This window comes from Orcinus orca, chromosome 17 (genome assembly GCF_937001465.1).
Source record: "Orcinus orca chromosome 17, mOrcOrc1.1, whole genome shotgun sequence".
NCBI lineage: Eukaryota > Metazoa > Chordata > Mammalia > Artiodactyla > Delphinidae > Orcinus > Orcinus orca.
Genome location: NC_064575.1, coordinates 59,744,323 through 59,765,583, shown reverse-complemented (window position 1 = coordinate 59,765,583; position 21,261 = coordinate 59,744,323). Strand labels below are relative to the sequence as shown.

At 40.4% G+C, this 21,261-nt stretch overlaps 2 protein-coding genes across 4 annotated transcripts in view; both read right to left on the bottom strand.

Moving 5' to 3' along the window:
* Positions 1–5,218, bottom strand: part of EBAG9 (estrogen receptor binding site associated antigen 9) — a 31,402-nt gene extending 26,184 nt beyond the window's left edge. The window contains exons 1-2 of one of the 3 annotated variants that reach the window (XM_033411243.2): positions 4,993–5,218; positions 3,789–3,869 (exon numbers count right to left, since the gene is read on the bottom strand). Coding sequence is in view for 1 of the 3 variants with exons in the window: in XM_033411242.2 (XP_033267133.2) it covers positions 4,442–4,795 (354 nt within the window). In the remaining 2 variants the exon portion in view is untranslated. Of the gene's footprint in view, positions 1–3,788; positions 3,870–4,441; positions 4,923–4,992 lie in introns of those variants that run through there. The other 2 variants (XM_012537840.3, XM_033411242.2) reach the window with 2 other exon arrangements.
* Positions 5,219–16,340: 11,122 nt separating this feature from the next.
* Positions 16,341–21,261, bottom strand: part of PKHD1L1 (PKHD1 like 1) — a 154,707-nt gene continuing 149,786 nt past the window's right edge. Inside the window, exons 77-78 of the mRNA XM_004282958.3 lie at positions 18,570–18,875; positions 16,341–16,549 (exon numbers count right to left, since the gene is read on the bottom strand). Of these exons, the coding sequence (XP_004283006.2) occupies positions 18,577–18,875 (299 nt within the window). The 3' untranslated portion in view covers positions 16,341–16,549; positions 18,570–18,576. The remainder of the gene's footprint in view (positions 16,550–18,569; positions 18,876–21,261) is intronic.

The window sequence follows — 21,261 nt, the reverse complement described above, 5'->3', positions numbered from 1 at the left end:
TTCTCAAAAATGGCAAAACAGGTATCATTTTGCTAGCCTTTTAAACATGGTCACTATTTCCAAATATTTCTTTACACATTTTAGTCACCTATACCATACATGTACTACATATATTATCCTAACAATCACTAATTTAAATATTTCTTAAAATGAGTTTTGGCATAAGTTAGAGTTAAATATATTAAGTAACCATAAGTTTCCTCATTCAGAGACTCAAAATAAATACACAAGAGGTAAAAGGAAACTAAAATTTGTTAATTCATGAGAGATGGCTATTTTTCCAGTATAGAGGTAGAGTAGATCACATGTTAAATCAAGTCACAAGAAATTACAGGTATGTATGTATACACACACACACACACACACACACACACACACAGAGGAATGATGTTTCTGACAATGGAATTTTATGTTTTAGCTTTTCCTTGCCTTTCATCTGTCAAAGGAGGAAAATTACTGAGTAAGCATTTAGAATCATGATTCTTATGTTGGGGTAATTTGAATATATCAATGTATCATCCAACTTCTTAGCTTTCTCAACCAGCAGACTTAAGATACACTGAAGTTAACTTTTCTGTTCAAGGTGAGGCAAAAACCAATAACAAAGTCACAACTAAAACTTATCCTACTCCTAGGCCATCAGTAGAAAGTTTCCAAGCAATCATTATAGTCGGTTAACACCAATATTTGGAGTAGAGTGATTCCATAAAACAAAAAAAGAAAACATAATTTAATATTTTTTTCCAAAATAAGAAAACATCAACAGTATATTTGGACTTCAGTTCTATACATATTTATTTAAAAGGGAATAAAATGTAACTTAAGTAATAATGATCATGGAGCCAAATTAAAAAGATAGCTGTATGTTCCATCTACGCAAAACTGAGATGCTGACTTTTATTTTAAAATTATCTTATATGGATATAAGATAAGCAATGAAATTTAAAATATAACATAAATATTTAAATCTCCCTGGATAAATATACCATCACTGTACTAATATGCTATTTTAAAAAGTATTTCAAGTGGATTAAAGGAGAGAGCACTGCTTTGCTTTCAATTACTATATATGAGCAATAACCTCCTAAAGTCTTGAAAAGAGCATGTAATAATTTTCTCAACTAGTAAGATATTACACTGACTGGTTAAAAATTACATAATAAAAGATGTTCACCTCTGATTGGGGGGGTGGTATAGAAGCATGAGGGAACTAAGGTCTGTATCTCAATTTGAGTGGTGGCAACACCAGTTTATTTTACTGTATACACTGCTTGTGTATTATACCTTGATATGAAAGTTCAAAACAAAACAAAAATAATAAAAGCGAAACAAAACCAGAAAGCAAGGAAAATGCAGTTAACTCTTGCAGTACCTGATCCTAAACTGCTCTGTAGAGCCACTATTGCCAATCCCTTCTAAAGAAACGCAAAACACTTTCTACTTCTAGGGTTAGAAGGGTGTAAAGGGTAAGTAGACTCTTTTCAGTAAGAAGAGTTCCAAAAGGCTCCCTTAGCAATGCTCATGCATTTTGTACATGTGCAAGTTGTATCGCCATATGCGTTGAATGATTTTCTGAATGCCTATGCCTGGAGTTGGCCTACTGAGAGGATGAAAAGAACGTGACTCTAAAATAAACTGAACGAAGAAAATATTAACAATTTCACTGTTCAAGTAACTAAAATATTTCTGTCCAAAACATCCCCAAACAGCAATTTGAAAGGATTCAAAAAATGCAACGTTTTTGACTCCTCCTTTCTCTTATCCCCTTACATGCAAACTGCCAAAAAGACCTAATTCCATTTCCTAATACTATCCATATTCTTCCCTATTTCCACTGCAATCTCCCTAGCATAAGCCTTTATTATTTCTTGCTGAACTATTGCAAAGTCTTTTTAATTGCAGGATTTTTCTCTTACTGCACCTGTATTTTCTATTTTGTACCATAGTTATTTCTATATACTGTATTCATCCTGTACAATCCTTCCCATGAGGATCTTATTCATCTGTTACCTCCGGTTACTACTTGCAAAATAAGACGTGAAAGAAAGGTTTGATTGCTTCAGTACGAGCAGAATGATGTGAACAATTAAGGTGATGAACAAAAGCTTCATTTTAAAGCTAATTTGTCAAAAATAAAACTCTCAACCAAAAGAAAGCAAACTTCCCTAAATGAAGATTTAGCCTAAATTTTCAGAAAAATTATAAACAAAAAAAGAGCTAGAAAAGAGACCGTAGAGCATGTGGCATTAGGGAGAAAAGGGGAAAGAGTTGAGGAGATACTCTATCAGGATGTTTTGAAGGGAGAAGACGTTTAATATTTAAGGACTGGGGAAAAGAGTCCGTCTCAGGATTTACATGAATGAAGAGTTGAGAATAAGTTTCATATAAAGGCCTGGTAACAACGGTCATCGCTCTGCCACAAATATTGCTGTGTGTCATTGTTCAATAAGTATTTGTCAAATTGAATGACTTTAATGGTAACTAAAAATAAAATTTAAAGTTTTGTTCCAATAGTAAATCAGAAAGTGGGACTATTATTGACACCAGAATAGAATTCTCTCCCTAGCAAGATATTAAGAATATCCTCAGAATATCCTCATATTAAGAATATCCTCATTCTGTGGAAAAGTTGCTTTTGTGATTAATAAAAGAGAAAAACTAATATTCACTGACTAGCTACTATGTGCCAAGCACCACTTAAGTATTATCTCACCATAAAACCATCTTATGAGATAGATGTTATTGCTCTCTTTTCATAGAATTGAAGCAGAGAGTAAGCTCATGTTTCCATGTTCCCACACCCAATGATCTAGATTCAAATCTAGGTCTATTTAATTCAAAAGCCAAGAATACCTCACTAATAATAAACATTTTTAGTAATTCAGTGATGGTATTATAATTTCCAAGATAAATTTTCCAACCAATTGCAACTGAAATGGGGGAAAATGCAATCATGTTAACCATCAAGCAACACTTTTGATTTTATCAATTACACTGACTTGAAGGCAGGAATCAGTTCTTTGGGACCCATATTTACTTAATGTTCCAATTCATTTCTGTGTGTGTGTGTGTGTGTGTGTGTGTGTGTGTGTGTGTGTGTATCACACACACGTATATTTAGCACCTACTATGTAACAGATACTACCCCGGGTGATGGGAAACACTACTGACCCAGTACACAGAAACCCTGTGTACGCTGCTCAACTGTCACAAGCCAGTGACAATGCAAGAAACTAGGGAGGCAGGGCCCCATCAGTCTTGCTCAGTTGGTATTTCTAGGTCTTAGCCAATGCTAAGCACATTGTAGGTACTCAAATATTTGTTGAACGAAGGGAAATTATCATTCCTTGACCACTCAATATTGTTCTAGACAATGTACCTTCTATGGCCTCACTGGACTACTAAAGACAAACAAAGGAGGTGAGTTTCACTATTCCCATTTAACAGATGAGGCTCAACTGCTAGTGAAGTTCACATTCACTCACCCAGAAGTTAAAGAGACTGACCCCAAAGCCCAGGCTCTTCCCACACCACATCCCATTTAAGAAACCTCTTCTTAAATTTTACACTCATTGCCTCAGTTGATTTTTGAAACGCTCTCTAGATCACCAATCTGAGAAGTACACATCTTAAGCTACTTGCATTTTTACTCTGTCGAAATACTTTCTAGAACTGAAATATGCTAATATAATCTAATTTTAAAGTTAAAGTTTCCTTAAAAATTACTACAAAAATACAAAAACTTGAGATATAGCCGAAATAAGGTTCAGAACCATAAAGCAACCTACCCTCAGCGCTTTTGGACAAATGACATCTCTAGGAAGTCAATAGGAGTGACAGCTTGGCTGTGTCAAGTGAAAAAGATTCACCTACAATTAAAAAAAAAATGCATTAGAAACTGAAAGATTAAATGTATCCTTCCTCCCTGTAATTCCATGTAAACTGCTGGCGAGATCTTTTCAGTAGAGTCACTATCTCACAAATCGTTAAATAAGCCAAGCCAAAATCTATGTTGGTACACACTAAACAAGTCACTAATTGCTGTATTTCTAAAACTATATTTTTGAATGTTTTTAATACCAAAATTTGAAACACCATATAATCTAGTACAGCACAGAATATCCTCAAATTAAGTTTGTAAATCTCTGAAGTAGGTTAAGGTATATCACAAGGCTCCAAAAATAAAACCACCTGACCTCACTTAAATTTGAAAAACCAAAGTTCGGTAGCGGCAAGAGAAGGGGAACTAGAAGTAGAACGTGAGAGCGGGCGAACACTGGACCATCTAAGGCAACTCAAAGTCAGGCCCTCAAATACCACTGAGGCTCTTACAAAGGCAGAGTAAAGTCTCCTGAAAGGCTCAAAAGGAACGAGTTTCATAACTAAAATGTTTTAACTTCAGATTACCCACTTGAAATTGTCTGATAAAAAAAAATCATACCCACTGTACAGATGCGAAAAACAACAGGAGCGTTTTCAGGTTGCACAATCCGACGCCATATGTACGGCGTTTGGTGAAAACGCTCTCAATTGCTCCAAGTGGGTGCCAAGCGGACTGGGACTTGGATTTTAGAAAAATCTGCTTGGTAAGGAGCAAGGCCTGTAGAGGAAGGGCAGGAAGAACGGGCAAGTTTCCCTGTGGGGGACGAATCTGGGGACCCGGGAATTCCGGTTGGAGCCCCGCAGCACGATCTCCCACGCGTGAGCCCGCATGGTGAGGGCTGCACGCCCGGGGCCCGCTCCGGGTCGCGGTTCCCTCACCCCAGAGGTCAGCCTGACCCGGAAACAGTACCATAGAGTGGCAGTCGGCCTCGGTGGGGGGAAACCGGGTGGAGGGCCGAAAAGGAAGGTGGGAGGGCGGGAAGTGCGGGGCAGAGACGAGGGCTAACTGGGGAAGGGCAGAGGACACCCCCCCGCCAAGACCCGGGTCCGGATCGGGATGGGGGTGGGGGAGGGAAGCCCCTCGAGGGCGCGCGAGCCGCACACACTCACCTGCCCCTCCCCCTCCCCGCCCGCCCGGCGGAGGCTCCGAGCTGCCGCGGGCTGCGCGCGCACACAGGGCGCGCGCACGCGCGCTGCCGGTCGCTTCCTCGAGCTTGCGCTCCGCCGGTTCAGTCCCAGCCCCGCTCATTCAAAGCCGGGCGCGCGCTCCGTCTCAGCCGCCGCTGCCGCCGCGCAGCTGCCATAGTCGCCCCCTCGTCGGGAAACCCTCCCCCAGTCCCACCTCCTGCCTCTCCTTAGCCCTCGAAGGCGGCTCTCAGTAGTCCCAAACTCTTGTTTCCGCACCCCGCCCCAGGTCCTGTCTGGCCCAATAGGCGAGAGGCTGCGGGTCCGGCGTCGGGGCTGAGAGCCAATGAGCGTTGGGGGGCGGGGTGAGTGGCGGAGGCCGGCGTGGCAGCTGCCTGGTCTTGGTCAGGAGTAGGATTTTTGTGACCGTTGCTGGCTATATAGACCGTTTTTTTGCTGAGTGTCTGGGCTCGTCCCGTGTTGCTCTAGTTTCTATACACAGTGCCTCCGCTCCAACCATGCCCCCTTTCCTTAAATCCACAGAATCCCCCTACCAGATGGGACCAAGAGAAATACGTGTTTAGATTGCAAAAAATGAGGGAGCCGTAGCTGTCTCAAAATGATGGATCTGGCCAGATCTCAATCATTCCACAACTTTAGGGGTGCGAAGTGCTGAGTTTAATTCAGAATTTAGGCTCCTGCTGGTAATTTTTGATTGAATTTCCTTTAACTGGAAGTTAAAAAGTGTTACTTCACCGTGTCCCTGCATTTGTTCCTGGCTTACCGAGCTAGCCACTCTTCCAAATTAAGGTGTTCTTTTTCTCTGGTTCTGTCTTTGAAGCCTGATTGTTTTTTGTTTCTTTTCATCCTGTATGCTGTTAAAAGGCTAGGATCCTTTGCTATTGTTGGTAAGGGGCCCTCAGAAAAGTATCTGCTCCACTGTTGTAAAGTGACTGGTGAGGGAGGTTAGAAGTTTATGGTGGTCAAAGACTGAAAGCTGTTCATGCAAATTGTTCCTCAACCAGACTTTTTTTTTTTTTTAACCTCTTTTTTGGCTACAACTACCTTCGTTCTGTCACCCTGACCAGCACTTACCTACCCACTTAAATTTCCAGTACCTCCACCCCCTCCCCCCACCCCAGTCTATACCACATTTCTATTAATAATTTAACTTGTTTATCCTCAGGAGGGGAAGAAAAAGAATGTTTATTACTTTGCTCTGGAATTATTCTGTGTAACCTTGGATAAGTTATTATATCCCTAAACTGCAGTTTCCTCATCAGTAAAGTGGCCATAATAGTGCCTACTTCATGGCCAATGCTTACAAAGCTCTTAGGGCAGACCCTGGTGCATAGCAAGCATTCTTAAATAAGAGCTGTTACTGCCTGCTACTAGTACTACATCACTACTAAATCATTCCCAGTAACTACAGCTCCCTAAGTCCACTTGACCCTCCACAGTCCCTTAAACACCTGTTCTAGCCCTTAAACTCTTCAAATGCCTAAATTCCAATAATTCAAAATTTCTAGAATTTTTTTTTGATTCCCAAAATCAAAAATCCAGGCTAGTTTACATCTTGATATGAGCATGTTTTCAAAATGCTTTTCCTTAGTGATGTGTATCTTTGCTTCAAGTTATTTATTATATCCCTATGGTCTTTTCTTCCTTTTCTTTTTTAATTATTCCTCAGTTTTCTTTATTAAATTTTCCATTTGCAAATGAAACAAAAGGTACATATTTTTCCAGAAACAAATAGTGAATACTTGTTTTCCAGCACAACAACAAAACAAACAGAAAGCTTGCTAAAGACTGCAAACTTAAAATTTACTTTAAAAATACCTATAAAAGAATACTTAAAAATCATCTTTAGGGCTTCCCTGGTGGCGCAGTGGTTGAGAGTCCGCCTGCCGATGCAGGAGACACGGGTTCGTGCTCCGGTCCGGGAGGATCCCACATGCCGCGGAGCGGCTAGGCCCGTGAGCCACGGCCGCTAAGCCTGCGCGTCCGGAGCCTGTGCTCCGCAACGGGAGAGGCCACAACAGTGAGAGGCCCGCATAACGCAAAAAAAAAAATAATAAAATAAAAGTAAAAATCATCTTTAGTTGTTGAGTAGTAATCCCACAATTGGGGATCATAAGTGCCAATAATTTGGGGTCTTGCTTGGAGACCACTCTTGGCAGTGTGCAATTTGCAGTCCTGTTCTCTGCCCAAGGCTTGGGTGGAGTGGGGAGGAGGACCACCAAATGTCAAGTGGGAGGGGCATAAGGGATAGAACCTGATATATGAAATATTTCTTTTTGGATTGCCTCTTTTTCATGGGGTACAGTTAATTATACCTGCTCTGTGTCAGGACCATTTTGCCCACTTTAAGTCTTCTGATTTGCCTGCCCAATCCCCAATCACCAGCTTGATTATTTTCATTCTATCAGCTTCCAACACACCACTTACTCTCCCAGTTCAAAGCCTGGATAGGCTACCTTGTTCTGAATTCTCCAGCTGGCTCTGAGTAGTGTCTTGTCAACTGACCTCCCATCCCTGCCTGGGAGGTAGGGCAGACCTTGCAAACACAGCCCAGGGCTTCCAGGTCTTTCCCAACTCAGTTCCCTGGCTTTTCACTGAAGGGATGGTTTTTTCCTTAAGCACAATCTTAGACCTGCTGTTCTGACTTGGACATTAATGGCTTTTTATTGATGAGCAGCTGTTCATGGTTGAATACGGATCGTAAAGTCACATTAATTTCTTGATCAAGCAAAACAAAGCCTTGTAGCTTATAGAGTGACAGTTTTGAACAGATACATTTGAAAGCAAAGGATTATCTGGTGATAATTTTAATGGATTGATTTATTGATCTTTCTTTTCTAGAGAATTTTGCTTGCTTTCAAAATAGTACATTTTAATGTTATGGAAAACCATAATTTATTTCTTAATATCCATAATCACCATTTAATAGTTAGGATCAATTGCTTAATAGAGAAACCAAAAACCCTGAAGCAGCTTTTTAATTTCTTTTCTATTAAAAGAAAATTAACATTCTGTGAAGGATTTAAATAAATATGTTTCATCATTATTTCTATAGCATATCTTCAATTAGTAGTAATTTTTATTGCTAAATACAGGAAGACTCAAGGTTTAAGAATAATTAAGAGTTAACTAAGTCCCTTTAGAAGATGCCTGGATAGGAATGGAGAAAAATAATCCATGTCTTATTTTCAGAAATGGGTTCATATGAAAAAATGGGGTGAACTCTTCATTATTATGTTTCAGTAGTGAGGTTCAGCAGTGTAATACCTCTTGGCACTGTCCATATTGTTATCAGAGCTATAATATAATTCAGCTATATTATGAGTTAAGTAGACTTGATCTGAGCGGACCTGGCAATCTAATGCCATTTACTATTTCTAACAGTAAATATGATTCATTCAACCAATATAACATAACAGTTTATAACATGACTAACATGTGAATTGAAAACTTAAAGCAACACTGAATCAACAATGAAAGCCTACTCCATTCAGCTATAGCATGATGGACATTATGGCTTTGATCTTGAACAAGTTTGAGCCTTTTCTCACCTGCAAAATCAGGCTAATAATTCCTGCCTTATGGATTTATTTGGCAAAGTAAGTGGCATAATGTACATGGAAATGTGTTGGAAACAAAGCAATAAAATCAATGAAAGCTCTTAGATGTACAGGTTTATCCTCTTCAAGTCCCTGAATCTTCTTTTAGCTCACAACAAGGAATAGTGCTTCTAAGGAAAACAGGTGAATTTTGTGTCATCAGCAAGCAGAAATAGACATATTTATTAGTAACACGTTAAAAAGGGGAAAAGAGGAAGGAACACTCAACTTTGAAGCTGTGCTCTGAGTTCACCCCCCACCTCCTTTGCCTCTTTGCTTTAAAGATATAGGGTGAAAGAGCAGCTATTAGAACAAAAGCACCTACAGCCCTACCCTTCCCTCTTCATGCTGTTTCTCACTACTCACTGGATATTTTTCTCAAAATACTATCTGTTGCCAAATTTCGTCCATTGTTTCTTCTCAGTGTCTATTATTTTAGCACACCAGGATTATCATAATGATCTTTCATCCTCTAGTTCAGCTCAGTACATCACTGCATGATTAATAGAAATATTTTTCAAGCACATACTTCTTCATGCTAACGCTCCTGTTCAAAATAGAGATTTGTTGTTGTCCATTAATGCAAATTCACTTAGGAGGATACTGTCTCGATTTTTGCTTTTGGTTTGTTTTTTTTTTTTGGCTGCGCAGTTTGTGGGATCTTAGTTCCCCGACCAGGGATCGATCCCACGGCCCCTGCAGTGGAAGCAAGGAGTCTTACCCACTGGACCGCCGGGGAAGTCCCTTGACTGTTGCTTTTTAATCTCTTAATTTCAAAGTGCTGCTCTTGGATCATTCTCTGACCACCTCTGGCCCTTTAAAATATTAGACATATCAGCAATTCTTGTTAAAGGTATTTGTCTGTATAAGATGTACATTTCATACAGTGAAAATTACCTCCTCACAGTGAAATATGTATTCCTTGCTCTAATTTTTATTTGAAATTAAACCCTTTATAAGTGAGAATTAAATCCATATTATAATCATCCTAGAAGTTTTCAGTATAAAGAACTTATTTATTTTCTCTCTTCCTAGGGAGAATTTACATGTATAAAGGATCATCTGCTTAAATACATACATTACTCTCAAGAAAAACCAAAGGAAAATATCTTGCCCCATAGCCAGACACACTCGTAAGTATCCTGCCCAAAAGGAATTATTTTTTTCTGCTCACAGGCACAGAGCCCATTACCATGGCAATCGTAGCTAGTGGTCTCTAACTGGGTGTGAATTTTATACACTGTTATTTGAAATGTTAAGGCAGTAAGTCAAGGTAAAGTGCAATTTCTGTTATATTTTGGTAGGGTTTCTTTATCTCAAAAATCTCATAGAAGAAAAGTTTCATCATGCTGTCTATTCACTTGCTTAATTAAACAGTTTACTCAACACTTACCATGGGCACAGTGTGTGCTAAGCATGTTAGAGGAATCAATAGAACACACAGCCCTTAACTGAAAGGAATTTCCCTAATAAAATCAGCTTGTCAGGGGTAAACAGAATTCTTGGAAGAACAGTTTTTCCTAAAGAGCTTTCTAATTTTAGCATGATCTGATCATAATAACTAGAGTAGTGTATCAGAGCCTGCAACTAGTGTGGTCAGAGGTTTGTAGCTGGGCAGACTGCCCACAAGTATTCGAGTATCAATACCTACTATAACGCTGACAGCAGGCCCCTTCTTTTTTGGTCTTACACATTGTGCCTGTAGCTACTCTCTGGGGAGGCAAAGTTGGCAGGGATAAATCTTTATGTTTCTTTCACTAGAGATTGAACACTTCTTGTCAGCTGGTGGCAACCTGAGGAAGCTGAAAATGTCCACTGATGAGAATGGAAGAAGGGTGTGACCCTCCAATGGTTTCTTTCTCTTTTTTTAATGTTTTTAAATTTAGTTATTTATTTTTGGCTGTGTTGGGTCTTTGTTTCTGTGCGCGGGCTTCCTCTAGTTGCGGCGAGCCGGAACTGCTCTTCGTTGCGGTGCGCGGGCTTCTCATTGCGGTGGCTTCTCTTGTTGCAGAGCACAGGCTCTAGGCACGCGGGCTTCAGTAGTTGCAGCAAGTGGGCTCAGTAGTTGTGGCTGGTGGGCTCTAGAGCACAGGCTCAGTAGTTGTGGCACATGGGCTTAGGTGCTCCACGGCATGTGGGATCTTCCTGGACCAGGGATCAAACCCGTGTCCCCTGCGTTGGCAGGCGGATTCTTAACCACTGGGCCACCTGAGAAGTTCCCCTCCAATGGTTTCTGATGGGTTTCCCAAACCAAATACACATGGATTCAGATCAAGGTTTAAGCATCTCTGTTTTGGAGGATACAGATAATAACTTCAAAAGTGTATGAGCTGGGACTTCCCTGGTGGTGCAGTGGTTAAGAATCTGCCTGCCAATGCAGGGGACACGGATTCGAGCCCTGGTCCAGGAAGATCCCACATGATACAGAGCAAATAAACCCATGCCGCCATGACTACTGAGCCTACGCTCTAGAACCTGCGAGGTGCAAATACTGAAGCCCACACGCCTAGGGCCTGTGCTCCACAACAAGAGAAGCCACCGCAGTGAGAAGCCCACGCACCGCAACGAAGAGCAGCCCCCACTCACCTCAACTAGAGAAATCCCTCGTGCAGCAACCAGGACCCAACACAGCCAAAAAAAAAAAAAAAAAAAAAGTATGAGCTATTTGAAACCATTTCCTTGCCCTGGCATTGCCTCTGCCCACCTTCCCTGTAGAAAGGATGAATTCCCTATGCTCTTGTTCCTTCCATGTTTTGCCACCTGAGGAATCTGATGAAACCAGGAGATGTATCAGTTAGGCTTAGGACTCTGGCAGAGTAGCAATGAAACCCTGAAACAGCAAAGGCTGGTATGGTCAGGGGCCCAAACTCTTTTCACCTGAGTTCTCTATATCCTCCTCAAAGGGGCTGGCATTTGTTTTCCTGGTGCAAGGAGACGTCTTGCTCCATTAGGCGGGAAAAACAGGAAAGGATGCAGAAGGGCAAAGGGATGCATAATAGCCATCTTTTAAGGAGAGTCCCTAGAAGATGCCACAATATTGTTTATAAAAACTCACTGTACAGGGCTTCCCTGGTGGCGCAGTGGTCCACCTGCCGATGCAGGGGACACGGGTTCGTGCCCCGGTCCAGGAAGATCCCACATGTCGCGGAGCGGCTGGGCCCGTGAGCCATGGCCGCTGAGCCTGTGTGTCCAGAGCCTGTGCTCCGCAACAGGAGAGGCCACAACCGTGAGAAGCCCGCGTACCACAAACAAAACAAAACAAAAACCTCACTGTACACAAATTGGTCATTTCTCGCTGCACTCACTGCTGAGAAAGTCTTTGTTCTTCGGGGTCCTGTACCTGGCCAGTGTTTCTAATAATTAACACTCACATTGTGTTCATTACATGCTAGGTACTGTTCTGGTACAATAAGGAGCCTAATGGTTTATGGGCCAGCGAATGACATAATATAGGCAACATTATGGTTATAACAATAACAGGAGTGGCTACCTTTACTGAGAGCTTACCACCTGTTGGGCACTGGGTTAGGTGCCTTATATATGATAATCGGTCCTCAAATACCACATTGCAAGGTAGATATTTCCCACATTTTATAGGTGAAGATACTGAAAATAAAGGAGAGTAAGAACTTGCCTGAGGGCATAGAGGTGATAAAATTTAAACTAGAATTTGAACATGAATTTGGACCTAAATATGTTTTTCTGAAAACTCTCTTCACAGTGAAACACTTTCTCCTGCTTGGGGAAAAGTGGGAGGCAATTAAATGTTGGAGCTGAGATCTGGAGTTAGATTTGAATCCCAGCTTTACCATTAAAAGCTCTGTGAACTGGGGCATTTAATTTAATCTTTTTATGTATTGTTTCCTCATCTGGAAAAGGGGATAATATCTTCATAGCATAAATGTAAGGAAAGAGTCCACGTAGAACACTCAGTGTAGTAAAGATGTGGTAAATCTTTAATTATTGTTATTGTTATTACTATTAGTAGTAGTACTAGTAGTATTTTAGCTAGCACTCTTCAGGATAAAATGGAGAAGAGGTAAAAGTAGGTAGACCACCTAGAAATCATTGCAATGATCAGAAGGTGATGCAGCTGAGAAAAGAGTAGAGACAATAGTACAAGACATAAATGTTTTACTTATTATCAGAAATACAGGAAGATATTCTTACTACCTCTTTATTCTCTCTTCCTTATATTGACCAAAATGGGAACATCATATTTACTTTATGAATCTTTCAGATCCTGGAGAAACAGTACTAACACACAAAGTATTTTTAAATGACTTGCTCAATAGCTAAATACCCACTTGTTACGTTTAGAAGTATTTTTAAAAATTTAAACACAAATTTCTAAGGCAGGATTGTTCAGAGAAACATTATTAAAAAAAAAAAAAAGTGGCCAGCTTGTGAATGAAGGCTATGTGAAGCCATATTGCCCACAGATTTTTAACAATTAGGCATTTTAAAAACTAGTAGTTAATACCAAACGTAAAATAGATAGCTAGTGGGAAGCAGCCGCACAGCACAGGGAGATCAGCTCGGTGCTTTGTGACCACCTGGAGGGGTGGGATAGGGAGGGTGGGAGGGAGGGAGATGCAAGAGGGAGGAGATATGGGGATATATGTATATGTATAACTGATTCACTTTGTTATAAAGCAGAAACTAACACACCATTGTAAAGCAATTATACTCCAATAAAGCTGTAAAAAAAAAAACACTAGTAGTTAAAATTGTAATTTATCTGGCATAAATAATTATGGGTATGTACTATAATAACTTTAGAAAAATTTTAAAAGCAGACAGCCAGAAACCTAAAGAAGTTAAATCAGGAACTTTTTAACAAAGTCTGTGGCTAAGAAGCAAAAATTTAGAAATTCCTTTTATTCTCAAATGACTTGTATTAGTGAAACCGAGTCCCCTTAAAACCGAGCTCCCCTGCGAAGTTTATGGTTAATCTATCTAAAACCTTATTCCCTTTCTTGTCCCATCCCTGTTCCCCTCAGGATGGAGGAGTATCAAAGAAAAAGGGGGACTGAAACCAAGCAGGACCCTGTGGGGCCTTCCCAGGTACAAAAGTCCCTCCATGTCCCCCATTTCTTATTTGCAGAAAAAAGGCTTTAGGCTCCTAGGCCTTTGCTAAGTTCCAAAGAGCAGACTGGAGCAGTTGATGATTAGAACAAGAGTCACAAGACTCGACTCCTAGTTCCTGCTGAAGGAATATAAATAACAATCAGATGCATATCTATGAGTTGTTTAGTAAAAACTAAGACCCCCACCCCCCACCCAGTGGAGGATGGTGACTACGTGCTGACTACAAGCACATACACCCCAGACTGACTGGAGCCACAGACCAATGAGATTCCGGAAACATCACCTCCCCACCAACCAATGAGCCAGAATGTCCTGGAGCTGATCAGGCATCCTAAGACCCTCTCCCCTAACACTTGCTTAAAAGCCATCAGGGAGTTTGGGAGTCTTTTGAGCTGCCCTTTCTCTTTGCTTGGCACCCTGCAAATAAATCCTTACTTTGCAGCAAACATCACCTGTCAGAGTTTGGCTTTTTGTGCTGCAGGCCCACAAGCCCTTGCTCTGTTACATTTGAAAAGTTCTTTATTAAAAATCTATGGAATTTTTTTTTTTTTTTGCGGTATGCGGGCCTCTCACTGTTGTGGCCTCTCCCGTTGCAGAGCACAGGCTCCGGACACGCAGGCTCAGCGGCCATTTCTCACGGGCCTAGCCGCTCCGCGGCATGTGGAATCTTCCTTCCCGGACCGGGGCACGAACCCGCGTCCCCTGCATCGGCAGGCGGACTCAACCACTGCACCACCAGGGAAGCCCCAATTGAAAATTTCTGACAAAAAGTTTCCAGTGGACTGAATTAAAACTTGAGGTAAGGAAGGACTACAGATAGTGGCCAATTTTGTGGCTTTCACAGTGTTCAGATGTGAAGAATATTTTTGCATCTCCCAGAAACCGAATGTAGGAATTTGTTCCATAGATGCTACAATTGTAGTTCTTGGAATTTAGTTTTCTCAGTGAAAGGAAATGTCCTGAAATGTAGAGTAAACTGAATTTGCATTAGAAAACTTGATTTTTAAGTCTTTCTTGTTGGGTCTCTCTGTCCTCCTCCCCATACCTCTAAGGTTGGAACGGAGGGAAGTATGAGAGTCCTCAATTAACCAGTGGTGTGGACTAATTCGTGCTCTCTGGACATGAAAGCTGTTTCCACTGAAGGGAGTGTACTGGTGCTCCAGTAACGAGACGGCTTCTTGATTCCCCCGTGCTCCATGCTTCATTCATCCACTCAACAGTGAGTCTGCATCTACTAGTGCCAGACATTTCGTAAGAGGGCAAGAGAAATGCTTACTAAGGAAGAGCCTTACTGCCTTCAAGGAACTCACTATCTAATGGTATTTCAGCCTTTGTTCTCACCCCCACACCTTCTGTCAGGACACTCTTCCTTGGCTAATCTCATGCTTTATTCCTTACCACTCATCTCAGGCATCATATTCTTCTGCAATCTGTCCCTCGTCCATCTCCATCCTCACACTCACAGGATGCTCCTACCCCCAGCCAAGTGCCCCTCCTCTGTGCCCCTACAGCACCCTATGTCTCTTTCTCTCACATACGATACTGTATCTCTGTGTTTTGTGTATCACCTTTTCCACCACTATTTCCTCAACTACCTTGTAGATCCTTGGAAGGTGAAGACAGCATCTTATTCCTTGCAGTCTCACTAGAATGCCTGGTATCTAGCAAATGTTAAATAGATGTTTGTTTGACTGAACAAAATGCCAAATATCTACAAAGATATTTGGATTTACTACATGGTAAATGTTAATAATTTTTTGTTAAGCAAGGTTAACAATGACCTGGGGCGAGCATTCTAGGAAACGGTACACAGTAGAAAAAGCTCTGGGTTTCGTTGAATTCTCTCAGCTGTTCCAAATGCTTCCTGAGTGTCACTTGCTGGAAGGTAACTTTTGTGAATACCAACTCTACTTGCTCAGGACATGGCCACAAAGCTTTGATTGGGGTTATTCCTCTAAATATAGCATTTCCTTTAGACTTTTCTATTTCAATTTTTCTTTTTCAACTTTTCTTTCCAATTTTTATAGTATGAGAGCTTTTGGTTAGTTTAGCTACATTAATTTGTGGCTTTTTTTTTGCATTCCCTAATTTTATCCTCTTGAAAATAAGTATCTCTTCTGGTGTAGCCTTGGGTTGCAGGAGGTCACACTCTTAGTAGTGACAGTTTTGAGTGGGAAGGAGGGGTAAGCAGAGGAGTCTGGACTTGTTCAAACAAGGGACACCAATGAAACTCTTCTTAGACGACTGGCCGGTGTTGGCAGGCCCAGAAATCTAGGATAATCTAGAATTCCTGTGGATCTGAAAAACAGCAACTTAGACAATCTGAAATGAGATCGTCTAAAACAATCTCATTTCTCCAAAATCCTTAGAAATGAAAATGGCTTAGATCTATGAAAATTAGAGTCTTATGAATGGATAGAGAAAAGCAGATCCCCCGGTACATACAAAAATTCAGAATGCTTCCAATCTGATCTAAAGAAGTTAAGTCAAAACTAGAAAGCTCTTTCAACTATTTAAAGTATTTCATGATTTGTTGGTACAGCAACTTGGAGGTGGTATATCTGCTTACAAATCAAAGATTTCTAAAAGTTTTTTTTTTGATGAAATAAGTACATACAATCATAAGGAATCAAAAGAAATTTGTATTTTGAAGAAATTTGATTTTTGTGATGAAAACTAAGTAATACATTTTATATATTACAAAAATATTTTTAGTATATTTTCTTGAAAATGCTACAGACTTTTTATTGTGCAACAAAATACCTCTTAAATAAGCAGTTCTTGTATTTGTGTTTTCAACCTGTTCTTCAGAATAGCACTTCAGTTGCTTCCTGAAAAGCGAAAACAATACAAATATTTTTAAGAAAATATAGTGTGATTTTAAAGTATGTTTTATTAATTTTAACTTTTTCTAATATTTCATGGTATGGTTAATAAGGCAAAACTTAGTATTTCAGAGTTTACCAATTTAATGTGCTTTTGTGTGGAACCATGGAGAGAGAATAGTGGTGCTTATATATTGTATTTTTCACATTCAAGTTTTGTCATTTTATTTAGTGTAATTTCATAACTCTGTTAAAAGTAAAATACTGTTAATTCAGAATGCAAAGTTATAAAAAACCCATAATTTCATTTCATCAATGGGCTATGATTTGAACATGCCCCACCCCCAAATTCATATGTTTTAAAGCCTAATGTCCAATGTGATGGTATTAGGAGGTAGAGCCTTTGACAGGTGCTTAGGTCTTGAGGGCGGAGCCCTCATGAGTGGGATTAGTATTTTTATAAGCAGCCCCACAGAACCCCCGCCTTACACCATGTAAAGATACAGTGACAAGTCTGCAACCCAGAAGAGGGGCCTCATTTGACCATGCTGGCACCCTGACCTCAGACTTCAGCCTCCAGAACTGTGAGAAATAAATTTCTGTTGTTTTTAAGCCACTCAGTCTTTGGTATTTTGTTATAGCAACCTGAAAGGACTAAGACAATAGTGTTTAAGTCTTCTTATGTCTTAACTGAAGAATGATAGATTATTTAGTAGCAAAGGGGAAGCTGTTGAATAACTTTTTATCTGGAAAAAATGTCCTAAAAAACACCAAGAAGAATATCATTTACTGATGACTTGAAAATAGAATTTTCTGAATTTTGTAAAATCCCAAAGTTGTCAAGTACGAGTAGGAAGAAAGTCAGTGAAGATAATTAGGAAAAAAATGCATTTAATGAGGAAACACAAAATGAACAAATATATAATAAGGAGTACTTATACCTTATATTTTAATGCTTCTGGGAAGAAACAAATGAACTTAAGCAATACCTATCACGCTATTATAAAATAGACAACAAGTTTTACTTTTATTAGAATTCTGGAGACAGGAAAACAGGAATTAAAATACAATAACTGTGTGTTGGTCTTTACCTTTTGTCCCTCAGCTCCAAACCCACCCTGCTATATTAGCTTTAAGAGGCCACGGCTGGGTCTCTTCAAACCGTCCTTTTCCCTTGACAGCTGGTTTCTAATTAGTTTCTACCATGAGGAGGGAAGAACGGATTATTTCTTCCTGAAGCCCCAGCCTCCAGTTGTTCTGCTACTCCCAGAACCAGCCTTATTGTTTCCTTTCATCCTGACCTTCTTTATTTTTAAATTTAAAATCTAGTCTTGGCTTCTACTACTGAAATACTTCAGTATTCTTCTAAATTATTACCCCATCTCAAATTCATGGCAACTCGTGGCCACAGCGAATGGTTCAGGAATGGGTATGTGGCCCAAGCCAGGTCAATGACATAGCTTTGGGACTTTTGCTGGAAGTGCTGGGAAAGAGGTTTGCTCTTTCTGGATTAGCTGTTGGGCCAGTAGACTGTAAACATGAAGATGCTGGTGGTACCTGTACCATGAGGGTTGGGGCGCCTGATGAAGAGTCTGCCTGGGAGTGAATCTGCCACCAAGAAGAATGGAGTTGAGAGACGGAGAGACACAGGTTCTAGATGATGTCATTTGAGCCTTTGGTTCTCACTGTGGCAGAAATCAGACTACTTCTGGACTTCTCAATTAAGTGAGTTCACTTTATTGCTGAGCTTGGAGCTACCAATTGGAGCTGAGCTTCTGCCCTTTGCAACTGAAAGAGTCCGATGTAACCTGCATTTCTCATTCCCCGCACTCTTATACGCCATCCTACAGTGTGAATAACATTTCCATAGGGTGGTCTTGTCTCTACCATTGAAGCTCTAACTTTCTCAATGGCTGAGATCGTGTCTTTCTGTCTGTGGTGCTATGCTGCACTCAGTCTTTATTTAGTAAACATTTTCTGGTACCTCAGTATGTGGAGACAAACAGAAAAAGTGAACTGTGCTTACCGAGAATTCAGTTCAAAATCAAAACTGCAGTCATAAATATTTCCAAGAGTAACACTCTTCCCACCAGACAGCTAACTACTGTAGTCACTATCTGGGCAGCTGTGCCCACAGTAGACACTTTGCTGTTGCTGCTGCTACTGCCGCTACTGCCACTGCCGCTGCCGCTACTGCCACCGCCGCTGCCGCTACTGCCACTGCCGCTGCCGCTACTGCTGCTGCTAGAGACAGACTGCGCGGCTAGGCTGAAAGTCCTGGACTCCACCTGAACGACGTCATCCAGGATAAATTCAATCTTAAAATTTTTTCCTAGGGCAAAAAAAAAATCATCACAGTGTCTGACTTCCTTTTATTATTTGTTTGTTTTTGTACAATTCCAGTTGGGTTTTCATTGACTTACAAATACTGTGTAACCCTTAACGAAGTATTTTTGGAAATTGAGTCAAATAAATTAAAGTATAAACAAGTGTAGAGAGGGTCTCAGAGTCAGAAGAGTTCTATCTGCCCAACAACTATGGGCATGAGGACTCTGGGTAGATTTTCTTTCTGCAGCATCAGTACCTACTTCTTAGGGGTTCTTTCCTAGTGCCCAGAGGCTGTTTGAAATGAAGGACAGCAGGGAAGGGAGGTGAGGGTGCTGAACCTCTGTCTGATCCCCATACACTTGATTGAGGAGTGAAGAAGCTGCAGCCTCAGTTGGGGTAGGTGGGGATGGATACTGAACTTTTTATTTTGAAAAACTTCAAACGTAAGAGTTGAAAGCATGGTACCACAAACACCCATAGGCCCTCGACTTAGACTCAACAATTTTTAACTGTTTTCCACATTTGCTTTAAGTCAGATGCTATTTTCGTGTTGCAAGATAGTGATCCCTTTCCTTTTACCCAAGGTAGACAAGCTTGAGGAAACACATGTTAGATATATTTAGAGTGTGAAACACTCATCTAAATATTTCTTAATCCATATGTTAAATCTTCCCATAGTTTTGAATATCAGTTAACCAATATATTTTTCCATGACGTAATTTCTTCTTGGACTACTGCTATCATTAATAGTGGTTACTGTCAAATAGATAGCTAGTGGGAAGCAGCCGCAGAGCACAGGGAGATCAGCTCCGTGCTTTGTGACCACCTAGAGGGGTGGGATAGGGAGGGAGGGAATATATATATACATGTAGCTGATTCAGTTTGTTATACAGCAGAAACTAACACAACATTGTAAAACGATTATACTCCAATAAAGATGTAAAAAAAATAAAATAAAAATAAAATGAACTGCCAAAAAAAAAAAAAGTAGTTACCAATACAGAGCAGAAGGTGCAATACTTGGCATAATTCCAAAGTTTTCATTCTTCTGTTTTTTTTCTATTATCTTAAAAAAAATAATTTCTGTTTTCATTCGTCTTTTCTTTTTCAGGAGAGAATGTATTGACCACATTGTGCTTTCTACAGGAATGCGTTCTATAACTTTCAAGGTGGATAGACCTTGTCCCGTAGAATATTCTGCCACTGTTACAATTCATGACAATGGTGTTTTTAAGTCTATCCTTTTTTTCAGTTTGAAAAAACTGAATTTTTGTGGCAGGTATATATTTTCTTAAAGATTTTGATGTGTGAAGAATTTAGATATTTTTGCTTTGTTTTTATGTTTTTTTCTCCTGCAGTATTGTGAGGAATGTCAAGGTAGGCTAGTGGAGAGGCCGTTCCATGGAGGAGAAGTGAAGAACTCGGCCAAAATCCAAGATCAAAACCTCAGTGACACGACTCCAAGCAAGCCATCCCAGCTGAAGGCCCAGACATCATCCAACAGAGGTGAACCATCCCAAATTCCTGACCCTCGTTATTGTGAGCAAATGAAATCGTTGTTGTTTTGAGCCATCAGATTTAGGGCTGGTTTGTTAAGCAGCATTAGAAACTGAAACAAGCGCTGTGTATCACATAGGTTGCTAAATAAACGGGTCCCCAGTGTTATTACCCTTTAGTAATATTATTTGAATCCAGATTGCTCAAAAGATGCAGTCTCGGCTGTTTATTTTCTTCTTGCACTTTTTTCTTACCTAATTCTCACATTTTTATCTTCTGTGTGAGACCCATGCCTTCTCTACCCAGTGGCCCCTGCCTTGCTCTGTATGGAGCTCTAAGTAGAAGAGGGTGTGGTACCACACGGTCAGGCTCACCTAACCTGCAAGGGGATTTCCCACAGTGCAGTAATTAAGTGGGATACCTACTAGAAAGTGTTACAAGACGCTTTATTCATTTGCTTTGTTGTTACTGCAGTTTTACAGTTAATCTAAAAACCGGCTAATTGATTTAAAAATAATAAAGAGATGACTATATTTGACCTTCCTTACTATACACAACCAGAGAACTGAAACCGTACACTTGATGGAAAAAAAGCAAGACAGAAAGCAAGAAATAAGGAAGGAAGGAAGGAAGGAAGGAAGGCAGGAAGGAAGGAAGGGAATTAGAAACAATGACTGTTCTCCATAGCAAATAAGATAGACACTCCAAGGGAAGCTTTGAACTCTTAAAGAAAATATACTGGATAAAAGGAGAGCACTATTTTGTTATCATAAAAACGTCAAAACCTACATTACTGCTTCAGCACTCCAGTGACCCTCGTTACTGTGGAACATTGCCTTTGGAAGTGGTAGTTTGGAGACCTTGATCCTCAGGTTGGGTCTTTGTCACTGCGC